Source organism: Ctenocephalides felis, unplaced genomic scaffold (assembly GCF_003426905.1).
Source record: "Ctenocephalides felis isolate EL2017-DRISC unplaced genomic scaffold, ASM342690v1 CF-g0.4_SCAFFOLD_03573, whole genome shotgun sequence".
Taxonomy (NCBI): Eukaryota; Metazoa; Arthropoda; class Insecta; order Siphonaptera; family Pulicidae; genus Ctenocephalides; species Ctenocephalides felis.
In genome coordinates, this window is record NW_020539727.1 from 2,311,146 (window position 1) to 2,331,634 (window position 20,489).

Sequence of the window (20,489 nt, forward strand, 5' to 3'; positions counted from 1 at the left end):
ATCTTTCGAACAGTTTTTGATTTTTTAAAATCGGTTCGGTAGGATGAGCTTAAATGTGTACGAAAAGTTTTTTTGAATTACAAAGAAACGGCTTGTCAGATCGTTGCACAAAACTGACAAACGATAGTCCTCACCGAAATACATCAAATGGTTTTTAAATTTCTAAAATCGGTTCAGGCGTTTTTGAGAAAACGTCGATCAAAAGTCTAATTTTGACAAATGCCAAAAAGACCATACTGATTTTTGCAAACTTTGACGAATTTTTAAAGCTGAACCAGTTGTCGTAGGGCCGTAATATTTTAGTATGATCTAGAAGACTATGGTATCTATCGTCAAAAAAATAATCATAAAAATCGTCGAAATTTTTTTTTTTAAAACTTTATTACAAGAAAACGGCCCGCCGATCTCTACCAAAAACTAATCAGCACGATTCCCAACCAATATCTTTCGAACGGTTTTTGAATTTTCAAAATCGATTCAGAATTGCGGGCTAAAACGTTGACGAAAAATTTTTCACTTTTCTGCCATTTATAAAGAAACGGCTTGGCCGATCGTCGCACAAAACTTACAAACAATAGTTCTCGTCGAGATACATCGAATGGCTTTTAAATTTTTGAAATCGACCCAGCCGTTTTCGAGAAAACGTCGATTTACGGCAAAAAATCTGTTCACATACACACACACACACACCACACACACACACACACACACACACCACCCACACACACATACTTTTTCCAAATTTGGTCTCATTCGATTCAGAATGGCTTGAAACGTCGAGAAAACATAAAATTAGCGAATCGGATTTTTTGATGAAAACATAAACTTCTCCTTCGGGAAGTTAATTAAGTCACTTAATATAAAACAACTTGACCAAAAAGATCTAAAACAAAAGATAATATGTTTAAGCAATTCTACAACAAATGTAATTGCAGTAGAAAAAAAAATCATATACATTAAGTTACCAGAAGCAACTAAAAATCAAATCGAATACCCCCAAACAATAGACAATATTTAATTAATCTACAACTATATATTTAACTTTGATATTGAGAGACATATCATATTTATTTATTTATTTATTTATTTATTTATTTATTTAAATATATAGCCCACAGATTTCTCCAAGAGGACTCAAAAATACAATTATTTGACATAATGTATAACAATTAAAATATACACAAAATTACAATATATAGTTAGTAACATAAAATGCTAAGATAAAATTTCATATAATGCAGAATGTAACAATAATATTTATAAACAGAAAATAATAAGATATTTGAAAGAAAATAAAAAGATTAACTTGTGCAGATGGAGATTATTTGATTAGGTGATGTGTTGTGAATGTCTATTTCATTATTAATTAAGTTAAAGTTAGAGGACATTAGTAAAATTGGCGAATTTAAGAGAGAATTAGATTTAGGGGTGGGATAATTGAAAAATAATTGTGAACGCGAAGATAGCCTTGGAACATTAAAGGATAGTTGATTGAGAATAAGAGGACAGTCTATAGAATTATTGCAAAGCTTAAATAAGAACATAATTGTACAGATAAATCGACGTGAGGCAAGGGAAGGAATACCAAATTCTTTTAGTAAAGTGTTGTGGTCAAAGCCACGTTCAGGGTAAATTTTATATGTTTTATAATAAAGGTATTTCAGAAATTTTCGCTGAACCTTCTCTATCGCATCAGAGTTGTTGATATGATGAGGATACCAAATAATCGAACCGTATTCTAATTTTGAACGTACAATAGAATAGTACATGCAAAGAAGTGCATTGGTAGACTTAAATTGTTTACAATTTCTTAGTATCAAACCTAAAGATTGATGTGCTCTATTGCAAATATCAGTAACATGATCTGTGAAAAACAAACCAGAATCAAAATAAAACACCTAAATCGGAAATTTTATTACATCTATCAATGCTGGTGTTAGAAATTTTATAATCAAAAAGTATTGGAACGCGCTTATGTGTAAAAACTAAGAATCTTGCACTTTGATATATTTAGATGTAATTTGTTATAGATACACCAAGATTGGAAAAGGTCAAGTTGAGACTGTAATAATAAGCAGTCATCAATAGAATTTATTTTGAGATATAGTTTCAGATCATCTGCAAATAATAAATGTGGACAGTTAATAGTATCAGAAATGTCATTAATAAAAATAATAAATAATAGTGGACCAAGAATGGATCCCTGAGGAACTCCTGAACTAATATTTTCAATGTTGCTCAAGAATCCATTAAGAAAGACAAACTGCTTGCGATTATGAAGATAACTCTTGAAAAAGTGAATAAGTGAAGAATTAAGACCAATCTTAGATAATTTAGTAAGAAGAATGTTATGATCAATTTTGTCAAAAGCTTTACTGAAATCAGTGTAAATAACGTCAACTTGTCCATTGATGTCAAGATTCTCAGCTATATATTGTTTAATACAAATTAAATTTGTTATCGTAGAACGGGCAGGCATGAAACCATGTTGATTAATAGAAATTAAAGTTCTAACAGAAGGAATTAGTTCTCTATAAATAATTTTTTCAAATACCTTAGCAAAGTTTGATAATAATGATATCGGCCTGTAATTAGAATTTATGCAATAAAAAATAATTCATACATTTGCATTTGTATGTGCAATTAATTAACATGTCTGGATATTTTTCACATATTTAGTATTTTGAATTTAAATGTTCTTTCATTCAATTGTGTTGCAAATCTTGTGTTGCTTTAATATAATATATGATATTTATTAAACAAATTTCATCATGTAGAAGTAAATTAGCAATCCGTGGTTACCAATACCTCGCTAATTTGTTTTTATATATTTGTTGTGTTAATTTTAAAAAGATGTTCAATTTGAATAATTTTTCGCATAATTGATTGAATAATTGATCAGTTTTTACAATCATTGTTATTCAGATAAAAAAAAATTATCGGCCTCGTTATTATAGTATGTATAACCAGATTATCAATGACATTTTCGATCATAAGGCCAAACAGTTATCGGCTTTACAATATTCGATTCATTAAATTAATTATTTAAACGATATGAAATATTTTATTAAGAAAGAAGTAGAAAAATCACTTGTAAAAGTATTGATTAGTTTTAATCCCGTTCTTATTAAAGTAATCTAAATTATTGATAAAGTTACGGTAAGTTCAATATCAAGGACAGAGTGTAGAATTTTTAGATTATTCAAGAATAATACCACAAAAAAAATTAAGTCTTTCTTATATTCTGAGGATAATTGTCCCGCATAAATCTCTACATGGTTATTTAATATAATTTCATTAATGTGCTTAACTGATACAAATATTAATAACGCGCGCTCTGTACAAAGTTTTATATTAAATAATGAACCAGGTCTCGAAATGGTATAGTATTTTTTTACAGATTTCGTATTTTATTTGGTATAACCTATACACTTCAATAATTTTTATACACTATTATATTATATTTTATACCAACATCAATTTGACTTTGGCAATAATACTACAAAAACCATATGAAATATCATAAAATATATATATAGCATTATTTGATTAATTTTGCCAATCATAACAGGTTTTAGTACGTATGTCGTATTTGCAAATTGACAATTCGAAATTATTTATAAAACTTGGCAATGCCATAGTTCAATATCAGAATTTTCTTTTTTTTCCTCCTATCAAAACACCAAGGCATCTGTAATAGACATTTTCGATTTTATAGTTTTATTATTCCTTGATCGTTCAAATACATAATTTTAGGAATGAAAATTATAAAATAATTATATAATTTTAGGTATACGCAATGTATTATGCCAGCGATTTCCAACAGGCGGTGGGCGCGCCCGCTCAGAGTGCCAAGCATACTTCCTTGTGTCACTCCATACTGGATAAGCATCGTGCTACATTTACATACAATTTGGCACATAGATTTATAAACACTTTCATCATCAAAATGCACTTGATATTAACATGCTTATCGAACTAGAAAACTTACAAAACTTTTAAATGAAGATAGATAGATTGATAGATAGATATCATACTGCCTAAATAAATTACCTAATGATTTTCAGACTGTATTTTAAATAATTATAACTGAATCAATTATTTAGCCAAGATATTTTTGTAAATTTACGATACTAACTTCAGTATAGTTCTTTACAAAAACGCTTTAAAACATACTATGGTTTTTAGTTCGCAAATATAATCTTTTACGAGTGGCTATGAAAAAAAAGCAGAAAAAAGCAAATATGAGTGTCCTCCAAATTTATGAGTAACACTCATAGATGTATTAGAACCGATCTGACATCATATGTTTCAAACAGTTTCATTTGCCCAAAATTGTACATACATCATCATTATCATTGTTGATAACTTGATTACGTTCAAATTCGTGGTCTAAGCATGATAAAGCAAAAAATCAACCAAACACTTGATCATGCAAATTAGCAAAGCCATACATGGTCAATTTATTTATCATTCCATAACAAAAAAAAAGTTTCATCTTAGTCACTCATATTATGATTGCAATTCATTTTCATACAAGTGTTATGTTCAGTTTACTTGAATGACCGATACGCAAGCGTATGTAAAATACTCTTACTGACAATGAGATAGTTTATTATAAAAATCCTTGTGATCGACAATAATTAAAATTTAATTTAAAATAGGTCGCAAAATAAAAATACCTTCGTAATAAAGGATAAAAAGATAAATTGGTGATGAAATATTTATTGCAATTTACGAGTTGGATATTGCAATAACAACGCCATGTAAGTAGAATAAATATGTCATAAATATAAAATAATTTGATGAATCAGATTAGTATTTATTCTTGATTCTACAATTATTCTACGTCGTGCTCTAAGAAAGTATTGTATTTAAGAGTTAACGTCAACGGTGATCAGTACTAAATACAAAATGGAATATAAGCCATTTATCTTTTCTAAGAGCACTATTAATTACCTTAAACTTTAAAGAATTTTTGTAATTAAATGTCCACTTTTCGTAAACATAAATTAAATTTTAGAATGTTCGTTTAGACAATATATTCTAGCACTAACAAAATTTATTAAAATTGTAAAAAAAAAATCAATTCCAAGAAACGGCTTGGCTGATCGTCTCGGAAAACTAATGAACTCTTGTTCATAATTTATTTTGTAGCTTTTTTTTGCTTTCATGATTTTTTTGATAAATTTTAAATACTGGCATAAATTTTTAGATCTTATTTATACAATATTAGCAACAGTAGTAACGATGTTCGACCTAGTATGAATTATTTACAAAATACCATCTGGAAACGAGGCGTATTTTTAGAATTTTACTCACAGTGAAAACGATCTTGAATACTATGTGAATCAACTAAATCGTATATTCAAAAATATTAAAATAATATTACTAAATGTGAGGTGAATGTATACAGTGAAAAATCCGTTATAAAAAGGTGAATTATAAACTTATTTTTGTCGTACGTTTTTGAAAAAAAAACATTGAAAACATATAGAAAAGTTTTTATGATTTTAATGAAAATCAGTGTTAGTGTATATAACAAAAAGTATAAAGTATCAAATATCAAAAGCATGTTGTACTGCCAAAAATTTATGAGTAAATTATAAATAAAGTATTGCATATTATTCAAATGTTGTACTGAAAATACTAATTGATTGCAACAAAGGTACACGAACTTTTTATTCCAAAATCTAAAGAATTTTTATACACACCCATACTTATTTTAATTTTTGTGTCAAATGAATGAATGTGCTATATTAAAGATTTCATAAAAACAAGATCCATTAATCATCATCGCAAATTGGAAAATCGCTCCAATTTACTAGTTACTTCGCTGCTCCTTACACCAGAATCAAGAAAAAATATTATGGCTATTATCTCGATCCAATAAATTGTATCTAATAGTAATTATCCATTGGGGTGATTACTATCTATAATTATATTTAATTAATGTAAGTCAAAATATCTCATAAAATATAATTGTTAACTGTTATTAATGAAAGAAATAAAATGATTTAGAATATCTTGAAACGTCGAGAAAAAATTAGATCAGCAAATCGGATTTTCTAGAAATAACAAACTTCTGCTTCAGTATGTTGAAAAAAAAGAGTGGGCTATGATCACAGAAGTAAAAATAAAAATCATCATAACAGTTAAAATGCCAAAATTAATAATCGATAGCATTATTTAGCAACCCATTGATAAGAATTATCTTTACCTTGTTATCACCAAACAATAGCGATTACTATGACATATGTAAGTACATTTTGCAAGTAGTTTATTCAAAGCTGTGTTAAGTGCTAAAAATATTATTTATTATTTTATAAAAAAGGTAAATATATACATTACAGTACATTTTAAAAGTATTTTATAAACGTTTGAAAAATAAAGCTCCTCATTTTTGAAAATTTTGTCTTGGGAAAGAGATTCCCATTGTATTTTTTAATTAATATAAAATATTTGAAATTGTTTTTCAATTTATATATTTTAATTTGATCAATTAAAATATATAAATTAAAAACAAGTTTAAATATTTTATATTAATTAAAAAATTTGACCGCCCTAGTAAAAGTAAACCAAAATAAAAAAAATTGTTGTATAGATCGGAAGTTTTGTCGATTTTTTAAATTTTATTCAATTTTTTGCCATTTGACTCCCAATTTTGACTTTAGATTCGTGATCAGCGCTAAAAACTACATTAGAAAATATATTCCGAGATAAAGACTACTTTTTTGTGGGCCTGTGTTGTTTATACAACAATCCTCAATGATTTTCCTTTTTTGTTATATTATTATTATCATACCTTTATCATTATTACAACAGTTTATTTTGTGATTTGTATAAACATTGAAACCCATAGAAATGTGAGCGAAATTCATACTTATTATTAAAATCCTATAAAATATCTGATAAATTGATGTGCATATCTCGAATAAGTCGGAGTCAACAAAAGTCTAACAAAACTAAATTAACATATATTTTTGACAGTTCTGTCAAACAGCTGTACATAACCGTCCATTTTGTATGAAAAATCTATGAAACTTTGTGACGTAGATACCGCGTAACGTACAAAACCCGATTAAAGGTTACAACTAAACGTAGCAAACGTTTCATTCACGTAACCATAAGCAACGTTTCTTTTGTGCTACGTTATTTTTTTTACTTTTTGGTTTACTGGGTACTATATCTATAAGTATATTCATTCAAAATTTTTGATAGTAATGAACCCAAGTATTCTAAATATTAAATTGACTATATTGATGCATTAAACTTTGTATGATATTTTATAATACTATAACAAGATATTGATATTTAATTATATCCTCAACGCATACATTTGTACTCAATTTAATTATAATATATTTTGTTTATTTTCAGCAAAATGTTAGAATACATTTTACTCGTAGCAGTTTTGCTATTTGCCTTGTACATATATGGAACATGGACCTTCGATAGATTCAAAGGCACAATCGTTCCGTATGTAAAACCAGTTGTCTTGGTTGGAAATTCTTTAAAACTCGCATTAAGGATGGAAAATGTCATTGAAAGCATAGGAAGATCATATGATGCATTTCCACAGAGCAGGTATTAAAAATAAAATTCTTAAGAAAATTGAATGCAGTCGGGCCAAGGTTTTAGATTGGCAAAGTTTTTGATGTATATTCAAAATAGTAAACTCATAATATAATCATTAACCCTAAATATTAGTTATGAGATACTGCATATGTCTTCTTATATCCAATAGTTGTTACTTGTTATATACGTTAGTTTTCCTAACTAATAAAGAGACTATATTCATACCTTCAACAAAATCTCCGCATTTGAATTGAGTATTACATTTATAAGTGTTATATATTCTGTTATTAAATAGATTTGTTGGAGTTTTCCAAATGCGCCTATTTTCCGTTTTACTGAGAGATCCCGAATTAATACGCCAAGTAGGTGTCAAAGATTTTGATAGTTTTACAAATCATCGCCCCTTTTTCGACGTCGATGTGGAACCACTGTTTGGAAGCAGTCTCTTTGCTTTGCAAGGTAAAATATTTTACTGACACTCAAATTAATCAAAATCTAACCGAGATGGTCTCAAAATTGTTAATCATATGAAAAAGTTATTATATTAATATGTAAATTTCAAAGATCAAAAATGGCGCGACATGAGGGCAACGCTCAGTCCAGCATTCACAGGAAGCAAAATGAGACTTATGTTCGAGTTTATTGTTGAGTGTGCAGAACAAATAACACATTATTTACATCAGGAAGTTAATAAAAAAGGTAACGTGTATTATTATTAAATTTGCCAATTTATTACATACTAGCTACACCCATTATGCTTTCAATTAAAAATTGAAAGAAAATATGCAGAAATGCATATTTGTTACATTTAGTCTAGCTGTTTCGCTTCTAGTTTACTTGCCGATATGACCATCTGTTTACTTCTCTACCTTTCTACCAATTCACCTGTCCACCAGTATAATTGTCTGTTTAACTCCCTACATATTTGTCTATCTACCAGTTGTTCTGTCCACCATTTAACATATCCTCTCATTTACCTGTTCACCAGTTTACCTTTCTACCACTCTACCTGTTCATCTGTCTACGTATTTACCTATCTACCTCTTAATCTGTGTACGTATTTACCTATCTACATGTTAATATGTCCACCAGTTTACCTGTCCACATATATACCTGTTTATCAGTATACCAATTTAGCTTTCCACAAATTTACTTGTTCAATAATTTTCCACTCTACTAATTTACCTATCAACCTATTTATCAAACCACTATTATAACTGTCAACCAATTTAGCAGTTTACCAATATACCTGTCATTGCGTTATACATGTCTACCAATTAACCTGCCTACCTGTTTATCTGTCTACATATTCGTCTATCTACCAGTTAAATAAAATAGTAGGCAAATCCGGAAATTGGGCTAATAGTGTAAAAAAATTGATGATGTAAATGTTCAATTGGACGCAATTTATTTGTCCCATAAATAATATATTTTTTTTTGTAAACTCAGAAAGCTTATAATAAAAATTGTTAATCCTAGGATATTCACAAATATATGATAGCATTATGTATTTCCAAAACAAAATATTAAAAAAAAAGAGTGCGTGTAAGGTTTATACGCGATTGAAGTAAAACTTATTTGCTACTGTTCAAGATGGCATTTAAGTAAAAATGAATACATCATATAACAATTTTGAACAATGTTTATCAATAATATGGTAACACTCGTGATGCACACATTTATTAGTGCCAACCATTATACACATTTAAATAATGATAAATTATAAATTATATATTAATAATAGCATTAAAAATATGTATAATATTTAAAAACAATAATGTAATTACAGTCATACTTAAAATATGACATGATCGGTTTGTCATTGTAATTAGCATTTTGAAATGAACCTTCTCTTCATTAGAGAAATGAAGTAATTGCTGATTAATAAATTCTATAATATTCGTTCACATAGTGGATTTTGTTAAACAACGTCTAAACAAATATTGTTTTCACAACTTCACTCATAATGTAATTGTGTTTGTAGAACTTCATGTAATTAAAATTAACATACATTCATTGACTACTTATATTTTTTTTACTTTTTCGCTGGCGATATAATCTCATTCTTTGAACAGCTGTAATATCTGTCTCGTCTAAAAATATTTTTCATTTTAATAACTACAAAGATTTATAGAAACTACAAATAATATAGAAATTATTTCTAATCAATAAACTTACGTTTATTACACGGCACAAATGCTTAATTTGTTTTAACAATTTTAAGGAACAGGGTGAAATATTCTTCTGATTCACACATTTTTCATTAAACCAAGATTTGTACTACGATGTAACTTTAAAATGTTTATTTATCTATGACGATTTTCTTGCTGATATGGGAACGCATACAACGTTGATGCCGGTACGCATACAACGACAGATCTCTATTCACATACACGACGACTAATCGCAATCGACCCGTATTGAAATGATTTCATCGAAAGCGAATGACGTACAGTTCTGCGTAACGAACCGTTGCATTTGTACGGATTTACAGCCTAGTCGCGCCTAAAGAAGTTTTACTTCAATATATTATAAAGCCTAATTAAATTTATTTCCCTACAGGAGCACTCGACCTAGAGGTAAAAGATCTAGTTACAAAATACGCTAATGATGTCATTGCTACTTCTGCATTTGGAATTAAAGTAGATTCCTTGAAGGATCCTGAAAATATTTTTTATAGAATGGGCAAAAGAGTTACTAACTTCTCAGGAGTCTTGGTCAGCTTAAAATTTTTTGCATTCATGATGTTGCCTCGCGTTATGAAAGTGAGCTGATTATATTATGTATTGGTCTAATATTCAACTTTTTACTTCAAACATATATTATGTCGTAGTTTTTTAGAGTATCACTGCTCGATCGAACCTGTGGTCAGTTTTTCCGTACTTTAGTGCACGACACAATGGAAACGAGGGAAGAACAAGGAATTGTTAGACCTGACATGATCCATTTGCTTATGCAGGCTAAAAAGGGGGCATTGCAGCATGATGCAGCTGGTGATGTGGCCCATGATGCCGGATTTGCAACAGTCACTGAATCTGCAATCACTAAAACACACACTCCTAGGAGAGGTGAGTCGTTCACAACTAAAACAAAAACTGCAGACTAGTGTATGTGGTGGTTTTAATCTTAAAACTCCTTTACGAGCTGCCAATGTGTTAAAAAATATTGGATTTTTAATTTATTTCAAAATTTGAAAAAACAATTAACTTCCCGTAGGTTAAGTTATAATAATGGATCAAAAATCTAAAATGAAAATTTTTGCATATCTTCACGTTTCAGAGGTTTATGAACATTACCTCAGAAAAAAATTGTGTGTGTGTGTGTGGAGACAACTTTTGGCGTGCTATATCGGGTGTATGAATGAACCGATTTGAAACATTCAAAAAGCAATCGATTTCTATTGATAGGGAGACAGCGGTTTCGGAGATATGGAGCAAAAAGTGCTAAAAATTACAGTTTTCAAGAGAACGAATCAACCGATTTAAATTATCCAGAAAACATTTGATTTAGATCTAAGAATCCGATTTAAATGATTAAAGAAACTTTCTACTTGTGTTGACGAAACGATTGCTTTTGGCGAAAGAATTTTTATTTTATTTTATTTATTTATTTTTTTCAAAATATATTAGAAATAGAAAAAATTAGAATAGAATATTGAAAAATAATTCGGATTTTAATTCTAATTATAGCCAAAGATCTAAACATCATTTATATACTTTAAATAAATAATTTTAACTGCAATTCAGTTTATATATAATACATATAAATATTAAACAATGTTCTTTATTTTAAATCCGATTGATCAAGTTTTATTTATTTACTTCTTATGAAAAAAATAATAATGAAAGTTGCATTATTTATAATAATCTATTTGAAAACGTTTATTACTCCTCGAATATTTCATTAAGATACGAGAAGTTCTAGGAATTTGCCTTAAGGCACGATGCCATAAACCACTTTTCCAGTTTTCTTTTCTTTTAATATCAAAAATGATTTGAATTTTAATTTCAACTCTAGCTAAAATTTAAAACTCTTTTATATACATCGAACACTTAATTTTAACTTGCAATTCAGTTCATAAAATTCTTATAAATATAAGGTAGGATCCTTAATAATTAAGGATTATTCTTACTCCGCTTCATTAGTTTGTTGATTTACTTTTCATGTGAATAGGTATAAACGTCGTCCAATTTGGGACCTCTTACATTTTGTTTATAAAATACGAATAATGAGATTTTCAGTATTTATAATAACCTATTTGAAAACATTTAGTACTCTTCATTACGGTACGGGAAGCTCTAGCAATTTGCCTTAAGTTTGTCGAAATGTTTTACCAAGAAATAATTTTTGGAGATATAATTTTTTAATAAACGAAACCACCACATTGTGCAAATATAGAACTAGATGTAATTAAGACAACTTAAAACTTCTAATTAATATTTTATTTTCCCTATTACAGTTTGGTCAAATGATGAGATAACTGGTCAGGCCCTATTATTCTTTTTGGCTGGCTTCGAAACAATTTCAACAGCATCCAGTTTTACAGCATATGAATTGGCAATAAATCCAGATGTACAGAAAACACTTCAAGAGGAAATTGATGCTGTATGTGAAGAATTGAAACAATCAAATCATAAAAATGTGGATTACGAGAGATTGCATAAGATGAAGTACTTGGATATGGTCATATCAGGTAACGAAACTTATTTTTGAATCATTGGTTTCAATTCATAAACTTACCAATTTTTTTTATAGAGGGTTTAAGAAAATGGCCAGCAGCTCCATTCACTGACAGAGTTTGCAATAATCGTTACCTTTTGGAAGACCACAATGGAAATAAATATGAGGTTAAAACAATCTTTGTATCTGCAGCAAAAACAATTTTGATTTACTAAAATTTTTAATATTTATAGGTGAAGAAAGGTGAAACTTTATTTATTTCGATATACCACATACACCATGACGAAAAATATTACGACAATCCAGATAAATTTGATCCGAATAGGTTTAGTGAAGAAAACAAACATAATATAAAACCTTTCACATATATGCCGTTTGGTGTAGGACCACGGAATTGCATTGGTAATATATAAAATTTAAGTAAATAATCCATAGTGATATATACTTTCATATACCTTTTTTTCAAAATTTTTTTTTTTTCATAGGTTCAAGATTTGCTTTGATGGAAATGAAGGCGCTCTTTTTCAATATATTGAAAGAATTTGATATCGTACCATCAGAAAAAACTCAGATACCTTTGAAACTAGCAAAGAGTGCAGTACAAATGAAGCCTGAAAATGGATTTTGGATTAAGTTACAACCACGAAAAATTAATTGATAAATATATAATGTGATCTAAACAACAAGTATTATACTAATAGCTTACATTTTTATCATTACTCATGCTACACATATATATTAAAATAAATATATGTGATTTAATATTTGATCAATTTATGTATAAATATACATATAATAAAAATACATCACAATATAATAGTTGACTAGTGATTTACCGTAATGAAAAAATATTCGAGGAATATTACATGTTTTCAAATAGATTATTATAAATACTAAAACTTTTATTAGACTTAAATTCACCTCTAAGCTAACTTTCAAAATATATCAGCAACATACTTTTTAAGGTCACCATTTTGTCCAAATTTAATGTTTCTAACTCTTTCAATTTAGTTAATAATTTAATAAACTTGATTATTCCGTCTGATTATTCTTTAGTTAGTTTTGATGTCATTTTGCCTTTTACAAATGTTCCGTGGTATTTAGCTCTTGATGCTGTTTGTGATCGTTGGAGTGAAATCGAGAGTCATACTTCTATTGATTTGAATTGGCTTAAACACATTTTAAATTTTATTTTAAGTAATACTTATTTTTGTTTCGAAGATCGTTTCTTGTCTCAGATTTTTGGTTTACCAATGGAATCCAGTATCAGTCCTCCATTAGCTGATTTAACTTTACAACTTTTAGTAAAATCTGTTTTATCCAAATTACCTGTTCAACCAGTTTTTTACTACAGATATGTTGATGATATTCTCTTATGTTTAAAAAAAGATTACATTTTTGAAACACTGAATTATTTTAATTCTTTCAATAACTCTTTGGAGTTTACTTTTAAACTTGAATGTGATAGCTCAATTAGTTTTTTAGATTCAAAAATCATCAAAAGTAATTCAGACAACCGCATACTCACTGATTGGTATCAAAAACCAACTTGGTCTGGTAGATACATAAATCATTTTTCTTTTCATTCACGCCAAATAAAAATTGCCACTATTATCTCGGAGCCACTTTACTCAGTGATAAAACCTTTTGGAAAAAAAATTTAAATTTAATTTGTTCAGTTCTTTGTAAAAATTCGTACCCTTTACATTTAATAAACAATGTAAATAATAACAGGTTAAATTTTTTAAAAAATATTTTTTTTACTTTACAGTCTGATAATTCTACTTTTTATGATTTTTCAAAAAGTTTTTCTTTGACTAATTCAAATCCGTCTTTTACAAATAAATACAAAGGTATTTTTTCTTTGCCATATTTAGGTAGTTTTTTACTTTTCTAAAAAAATTGTTTTTAAATGAAGGTTTTCTGTTAGTTTTTTCTTTTGACAATACTTTAAACTCACTTTTCACTCCCTTAAAGTCTAAAACTCCAGTTGTTGTTGTCACGGATGTTGATTACGATGTGGATTGCAATGATTGTAATTGTTGTTATATTGGTAAATGTTTGCAATATATTTACAAGATAATAAACCAACACATTTGCAATTCAAGAAATAAAAATCAGTTTAAAACAATGTTTGCGGAACATGTGATTAGTTTAGAGAAACCATACTTTCAATACCAAAAATCCTATTATTTTACATAAGGAAAAGAATGTTGACGTCAGAAAATTTGCTGAATCTGTATTTATTTTTTTAAACCCCCTTTGCGTTAATAAACAAAAATTCTGCTTTTCTAGTACATGACTCTTATCATAACATTATAACACATTTTTGTTACCGTTTATAATAAAATATGAAAATTAAATTCAAAATAAATGATATTTGTAATTAAAATATTATTTACACAGATTACCCCCACATAAAATGGTATTTATACAACACAGATTGGCTATACACGGTTTAAGAATTGCAACCATCCCCTCTTACAAAACTGATTTTTCAAACAACGAGTTGTTTTTTGGAATTCTTGAAATATAATCAGAATTGTAACCATCCCCTCTTACAAAACTGATTTTTCAAACCACGAGTTGTTTTTTCGAATTCTTGAAATATAATCCCTCTTTTCATACTAGTTCTTTGACCCGTATAACCTAACCTAACTACTGTATAATTAAAATATTATACAGGTTACCCCCACATAACATGGTACTTATATAACACGTATTGGCTATAACATAGTTTAAAAATTGTAACCATCCCTCTTACAAAACAGTACTTTTAAAGCAAGGGTGTTTTTTTTGAATTGTTGAAACATACCCCCTCTTTTTGTATTAGTTCTTTGTCCCGTATAACCTAACCTAACTACTGTGCTATGTAAGAGTACCTGCACAAATGTTTTGGTACCTTTGATAACTTCTTCGTTTCCTGGTAGTTGCAATCAGACACAGGTGGTTTGACGATTCTCTCATCATCTGTTACCTCTTCTTCCCTTATATTTGTTTTGCCTTCGGATGCTGCAGAAGAGTCCTTTCCAACTTCCATCAACCTTCTCCTGGCTGTGCCATAATTATCTAAAAATGCCATACATTTTTATTGTAGGCACGTATATATACAATTTTCAAGTACGATTAGATTTGAAATAAATGGTTTAAAGTCAATACATTGACATTTACGCTTAGAAGAAAGACCTGCCCACCTGTGAGAATAGAAAACAAGTACCCCAAGAAGACCATGTGAAATATCTCGGCATATAGCCTGATAGAAAACTTAATCGGAGAATCCACGTAACAGCTTGAGGTAAAAACCAAAAAGCTTTACTGGTTATTAGGGACTACATCCAAATTAAGCTCATACAATAAGCTATTTTTATATAAAACTTTATTCAAACCAATTTGGTGCTATGGAATACAATTGTGGGGCAGTGCTCATAAGACCAATATAGAAATAATACAGAGATTTCTTAGTTAAACAAAATAACTTAGTTATTTATAAAAAAATATTTATGAGCATATGTTGATATTATATCATTATCATTAAAATTTTGTTAATATTATAACAAATGAAAAAATAACTATTGAATTGATTTTCTAACTATCGCTATAGTATACAATAACCCTTTACGACTGACAATTGTAAATTCTCCAAATTTACTAAATGTCCTTAACTGGACAGTTGTAAACAAAATAGAGGATAAAAAAAGTACGATTACTTAATATATAAACATAAACTCACCATAGGAAGCCAAAATAAAAAAAATAGAATATTAATGAGCATTCAGACTCTTTCATTTTTCCTTCTGTCTTTCCTAGCAATTTGTAAAGTGTTGTGCAATTTCTTAGTAGCATACAATAATGTCATCATACAATTCAACCACATGTTAAATCAATTTTTACTGCAACATAAATATACAAAAATTATACTCATTTATCTGACACTGAACTTTCAACGGTAATTTTGACAACCTCTTCAAAAAAAAACAACTTCATGTGAAAGCCGGCGTAGCGTACCAACACAAAAATATAATCTAACAGCTACACCATAGATAATAAATATTAAGGAGTTACATATCGACAGTAATGACATCTTAATAAGTTTTGGGCTGCTGGCAAGCTTCTCTCTAGCGGATTTTTAAGTGAAACTCGACGACCAACAAATATGGCGGATGACACATTTATAAATTGAATTTGCTGTCAACTAATATTTGTTTTAGTGTAAAACGTTGCATTTTTAGGTTAGACATTTGTTGTAATTCATATTTCTTACATTTTTCCTTCATTTATTTCTTATTATTTTACATTAACAGAGCTTAGAATAATGAAATTCAAAATTTAAATTTTGTTTGCTATTACTAATATGCATTATATTTACAGTCAGGATGGATATTCAATCAGAAAAATATGAACAAGGTTCAAAAATTTAAAGAGGCTTAATTAAAGAGTAAAGAATGAATATATTTTATGCATAAAGTATTATTAATAATCCCATAATTCATTTGTGAGTTTGATTTTTATAAAAGTTAAATCATAATCAGGTTTTACTTTTGAGATTCATTCACGAATATTTGGAAGCATGTTAATTCGAGCAGGATGTGCTCACATTTTAAACTGCACTTCTGCGGAAATCCAGGGTTTTACTTCATTGTTTTGAGATTGAGGACTGACACTACATAATATTGACTGTGCCGCCTACACATCCTCAAATTATAAAAAAAAATGTATTCAATAAAGGCTGTGTGGTTTTTTAGCAACAATATTCGCTACAGCATGGCTACAGCTGTAGCGAATATTTTGGCTAAAGTTTTAAAGCTCACACATATACATTAAATAAATATTTTCAACTTTGCAATTCAGTTTATATAATTCTTATAAATATTAGACAATGTTACAATATTTATAATAATCTATCTGAAAACATTCAATATTCCTCGAACCATGCTTATTTATCTATGCCGGAACATTTGAACATTTATGAACATTTAGTTACGGTACGGGAAGTTCCAGCAATTTGCCTTAAGGCACGATGCCATGCGCCCCACTGGTTAACTTCCTGAAGGAGAAGTTCATGTTTTCATCAAAAAATCCGATTCGCTAATTTTATGTTTTCTCGACGTTTCAAACCATTCTGAATCGAATGAGACCAAATTTGAAAAAAGTAAGTGTGTGTGTGTTGCGTGCGTGTGTGAACAGATTTTTTGCCGTAAATCGACGTTTTCTCCAAAAACGGCTGGACCGATTTCAAAAATTTAAAAACCATTCGATGTATCACGATGAGGACTAGCAATTCTAAGTGTGCAACGATCTGCCGGGCCGTTCTTTGTAAATCTTTTCAATTGTAAGAAAAGTGAAAAAATTTTCGTCCACGTTTTAGCCCGCAATTCTGAATCTATTTTGAAAATTTAAAAAACCGTTCGATAGATATTGGTTGGAAATCGTGCTGATTAGTTTTTGGTGAAGATCAGCCGGGCCGTTTTCTTGTAATAAAGTTTAAAAAAAATCGATGATTTTTATGTTTTTTTTTGACAATAGATATCATAGTCTTCCAGATCATACTAAAATATTACGGTCCTACGACAAGTCGTTTAATTTTAAAAATTCTTCAAAGTTTGCAAAAATTAGTATTGATTTTTTTAGCATTTGTCAAAATTAGACCTTTGATCGACGTTTTCTCAAAAACGCCTGAACCGATTTCAGAAATTCAAAAGCCATTTGATGTATCTCAATGAGGACTATCGTTTGTCAGGTTTGTGAGAGAATCTGCTGAACCGTTTCTTTGTAATTTGAAAAATAAAAGTGTTAAACTTTTCGTCCACGTTTAAGCTCATACTACCGAATCGATTTAAAAAAAATCAAAATTGTTCGAAAGATAGTAGTTGGGAATGACACTGATTAATAATAATTAGGTAAAAATGTACCGAGCCGTTTTCTTCTAATTAACTGTTGAAAACAAATTTTAAGACGATTTTTATGGAACTTTTTTGGCGATTTATAACATGGTCTCATAGAACTTACTGAAATATTACGACCTTACAAGTAGTTTAATTTTAAAAATTTATCAAAGTTTGAGGAAATGAGTAATTTTTATGATATTTAAAAATGTTTGTTCCAAAATTTTTTTTTTCAAAAAAAAAATTTTTTTTGTATATCGAAATTATTCAGATTTTTTTTTTTAATTATGGTTCTAATATACTTTAGATAAATAATTTCAACTTTGCAATTCAGTTATAATTCTTATAAATATTATGTTACAATATTTATAATAATCTATTTGAAATCACTTAATATTCCTCGAACATTTCGTTACGGTACGGGAAGTTCCAGCAATTTGCTTTAAGGCACGATGTCATACACCCCACTAGTCAAAATTAAAATTAGGCGATTTACTTGGTATAACGATAACAATAGAATACTTTTCTTGATGAGCATAGTAAACCATTAAAGTCCTACGAAAATTGGTTTTACTAATTAATAATAATAATAATAATAAATAAATATATTTCAGTAGATATATATGTGTACATAGCATTTCTCATTTTGGATTTTTACCCGTAGGTATTTCATCCTTCATATTTACTAATTATAAAAATTATTGATTTTTGAAAATTTGCTTTCAGAAAATACTAGCAATTCTTTTCAATAATGTGTAATAAATCCATTTGAAATACTTTCAATCACTCATAAATTAATGTCTTTTTTATTGATTAAATCGATTATTTACACATATCGGGAAGTTCACGTAACTTGCCTAAAGGTAAAATACCAATACCAATTAGTTTATATTTTGTGTATATATTTATAATAAAATGTTATGTGTCGTGAGTTTGGATGCAGTCGAGATAGCATGCAAATTGATAAAAATATGAAGTGTGTCAAACATATGTGTATTAAATTTTGATATTTTCAGTAATAGTGTTTAGATTGTGTAAATATACAAAATTAACGAAAATTGTATAATAATAATAATCAATAAAGGACTATTACAGTTATCAGTAGTGGACTATAAGATACATATAGTTTATTTTATGTTATTGTGTTTATCCCTATATACTATAGCACTTCATTTTAGTTATAAATCTTCCTCGGTTATGTTTTTCTTATTGCTTTTAATATTCATTATCAAATTATTTTGTTATCTATGTTTTAATTGTTTCAATGTAGCACTTGAAATGTATGTTATTATAATAAAGACATTCTTCTTTAATAAATTCTTTTAGTTATTGGATGGTTGCCCAAAACATTTTATCGTATGTATGTATTTATATATACATCGTCGTATCTATAGTAATTGTATTTAAATTACGGCTTGCTTATGAATAATAATAATTTAGTTTACATAAATTTAGAATGTTCTAAAATAATCAGGTGTATCTCATACAAATTCTAACAATATTATTGCCATGAACAATACCAAACACAGTTAAAAAAATATTTATTCCAATAAACATTTTTATTAAAAATGAAATAATACACATTATAGTATTTACAATTTGACCTATGTTATAGAAAAGATTTGAAGAATGATACAAAATAAATACAAATGATGACATTGAAATTAAGGAAAAGAAAAGACAAGAAATGAAAGGCCAAGCCAAGGTAAAAACAAACAAGGATAAAAAAAATGAGTGAGAAGTGTTGAAACCTGGTTATGAACTTTCACCGTCATGTGTTGAACAATAGCTTCCACCATTATGTATTAATCAAAACTTTCACCAATGAAAAAATCAGTCTTATAAATTACTTATCTTTCACCACTCACAGATTACATTCATGAGGTACTTATTATAGAAAAACATGTTCATATGCTTGATCTTTTCCACCATATGATGCAAATAATTTGCTCTGTAGATCTGGTTCAAGGCTTTTAATATAAGAATTTACCTTAGTCCAAAAATCATCCTCACTCGTATTCTTAATAAGATGTTGAAAACGTTTGTCTGCTTTTGTGTATCTACTTCTTTGTATTAAGTACCATTTTCCAGCTTCTTGATATGTGCCATAAACAAAATAACTGGTTATTTGTCGAAGTCATGATAGATGACCATGCATTGTAATATGTAGGTGCACCATCAGACATAAAAGTTGAGGTAGCAATTTTTCCTACTTTGTCAAAAATTTTCTTAAAAAATAATTTAAATACAGTTTCATCTTGCTGATTGGTAAAATAAATGCTACCGGATAACCTTCCCAACTCATCAACTACAAGAAAAGTATGCAGGGTAAATCATAAGCATTTGTAC

General features: G+C 28.4%; 1 protein-coding gene across 1 annotated transcript; it reads left to right on the forward strand.

Moving 5' to 3' along the window:
* Positions 1 to 7,384: 7,384 nt before the first annotated feature.
* LOC113389287 (cytochrome P450 9e2-like) lies at positions 7,385 to 12,916 on the forward strand. The gene is made up of 9 exons (XM_026626338.1): positions 7,385 to 7,587; positions 7,874 to 8,037; positions 8,143 to 8,277; positions 10,141 to 10,343; positions 10,412 to 10,646; positions 12,038 to 12,271; positions 12,334 to 12,425; positions 12,492 to 12,660; positions 12,744 to 12,916. Exons 1-9 carry the CDS (start codon positions 7,385 to 7,387, stop codon positions 12,914 to 12,916), a joined length of 1,608 nt encoding a protein of 535 aa, XP_026482123.1.
* The last annotated feature ends 7,573 nt before the right edge of the window (positions 12,917 to 20,489 follow it).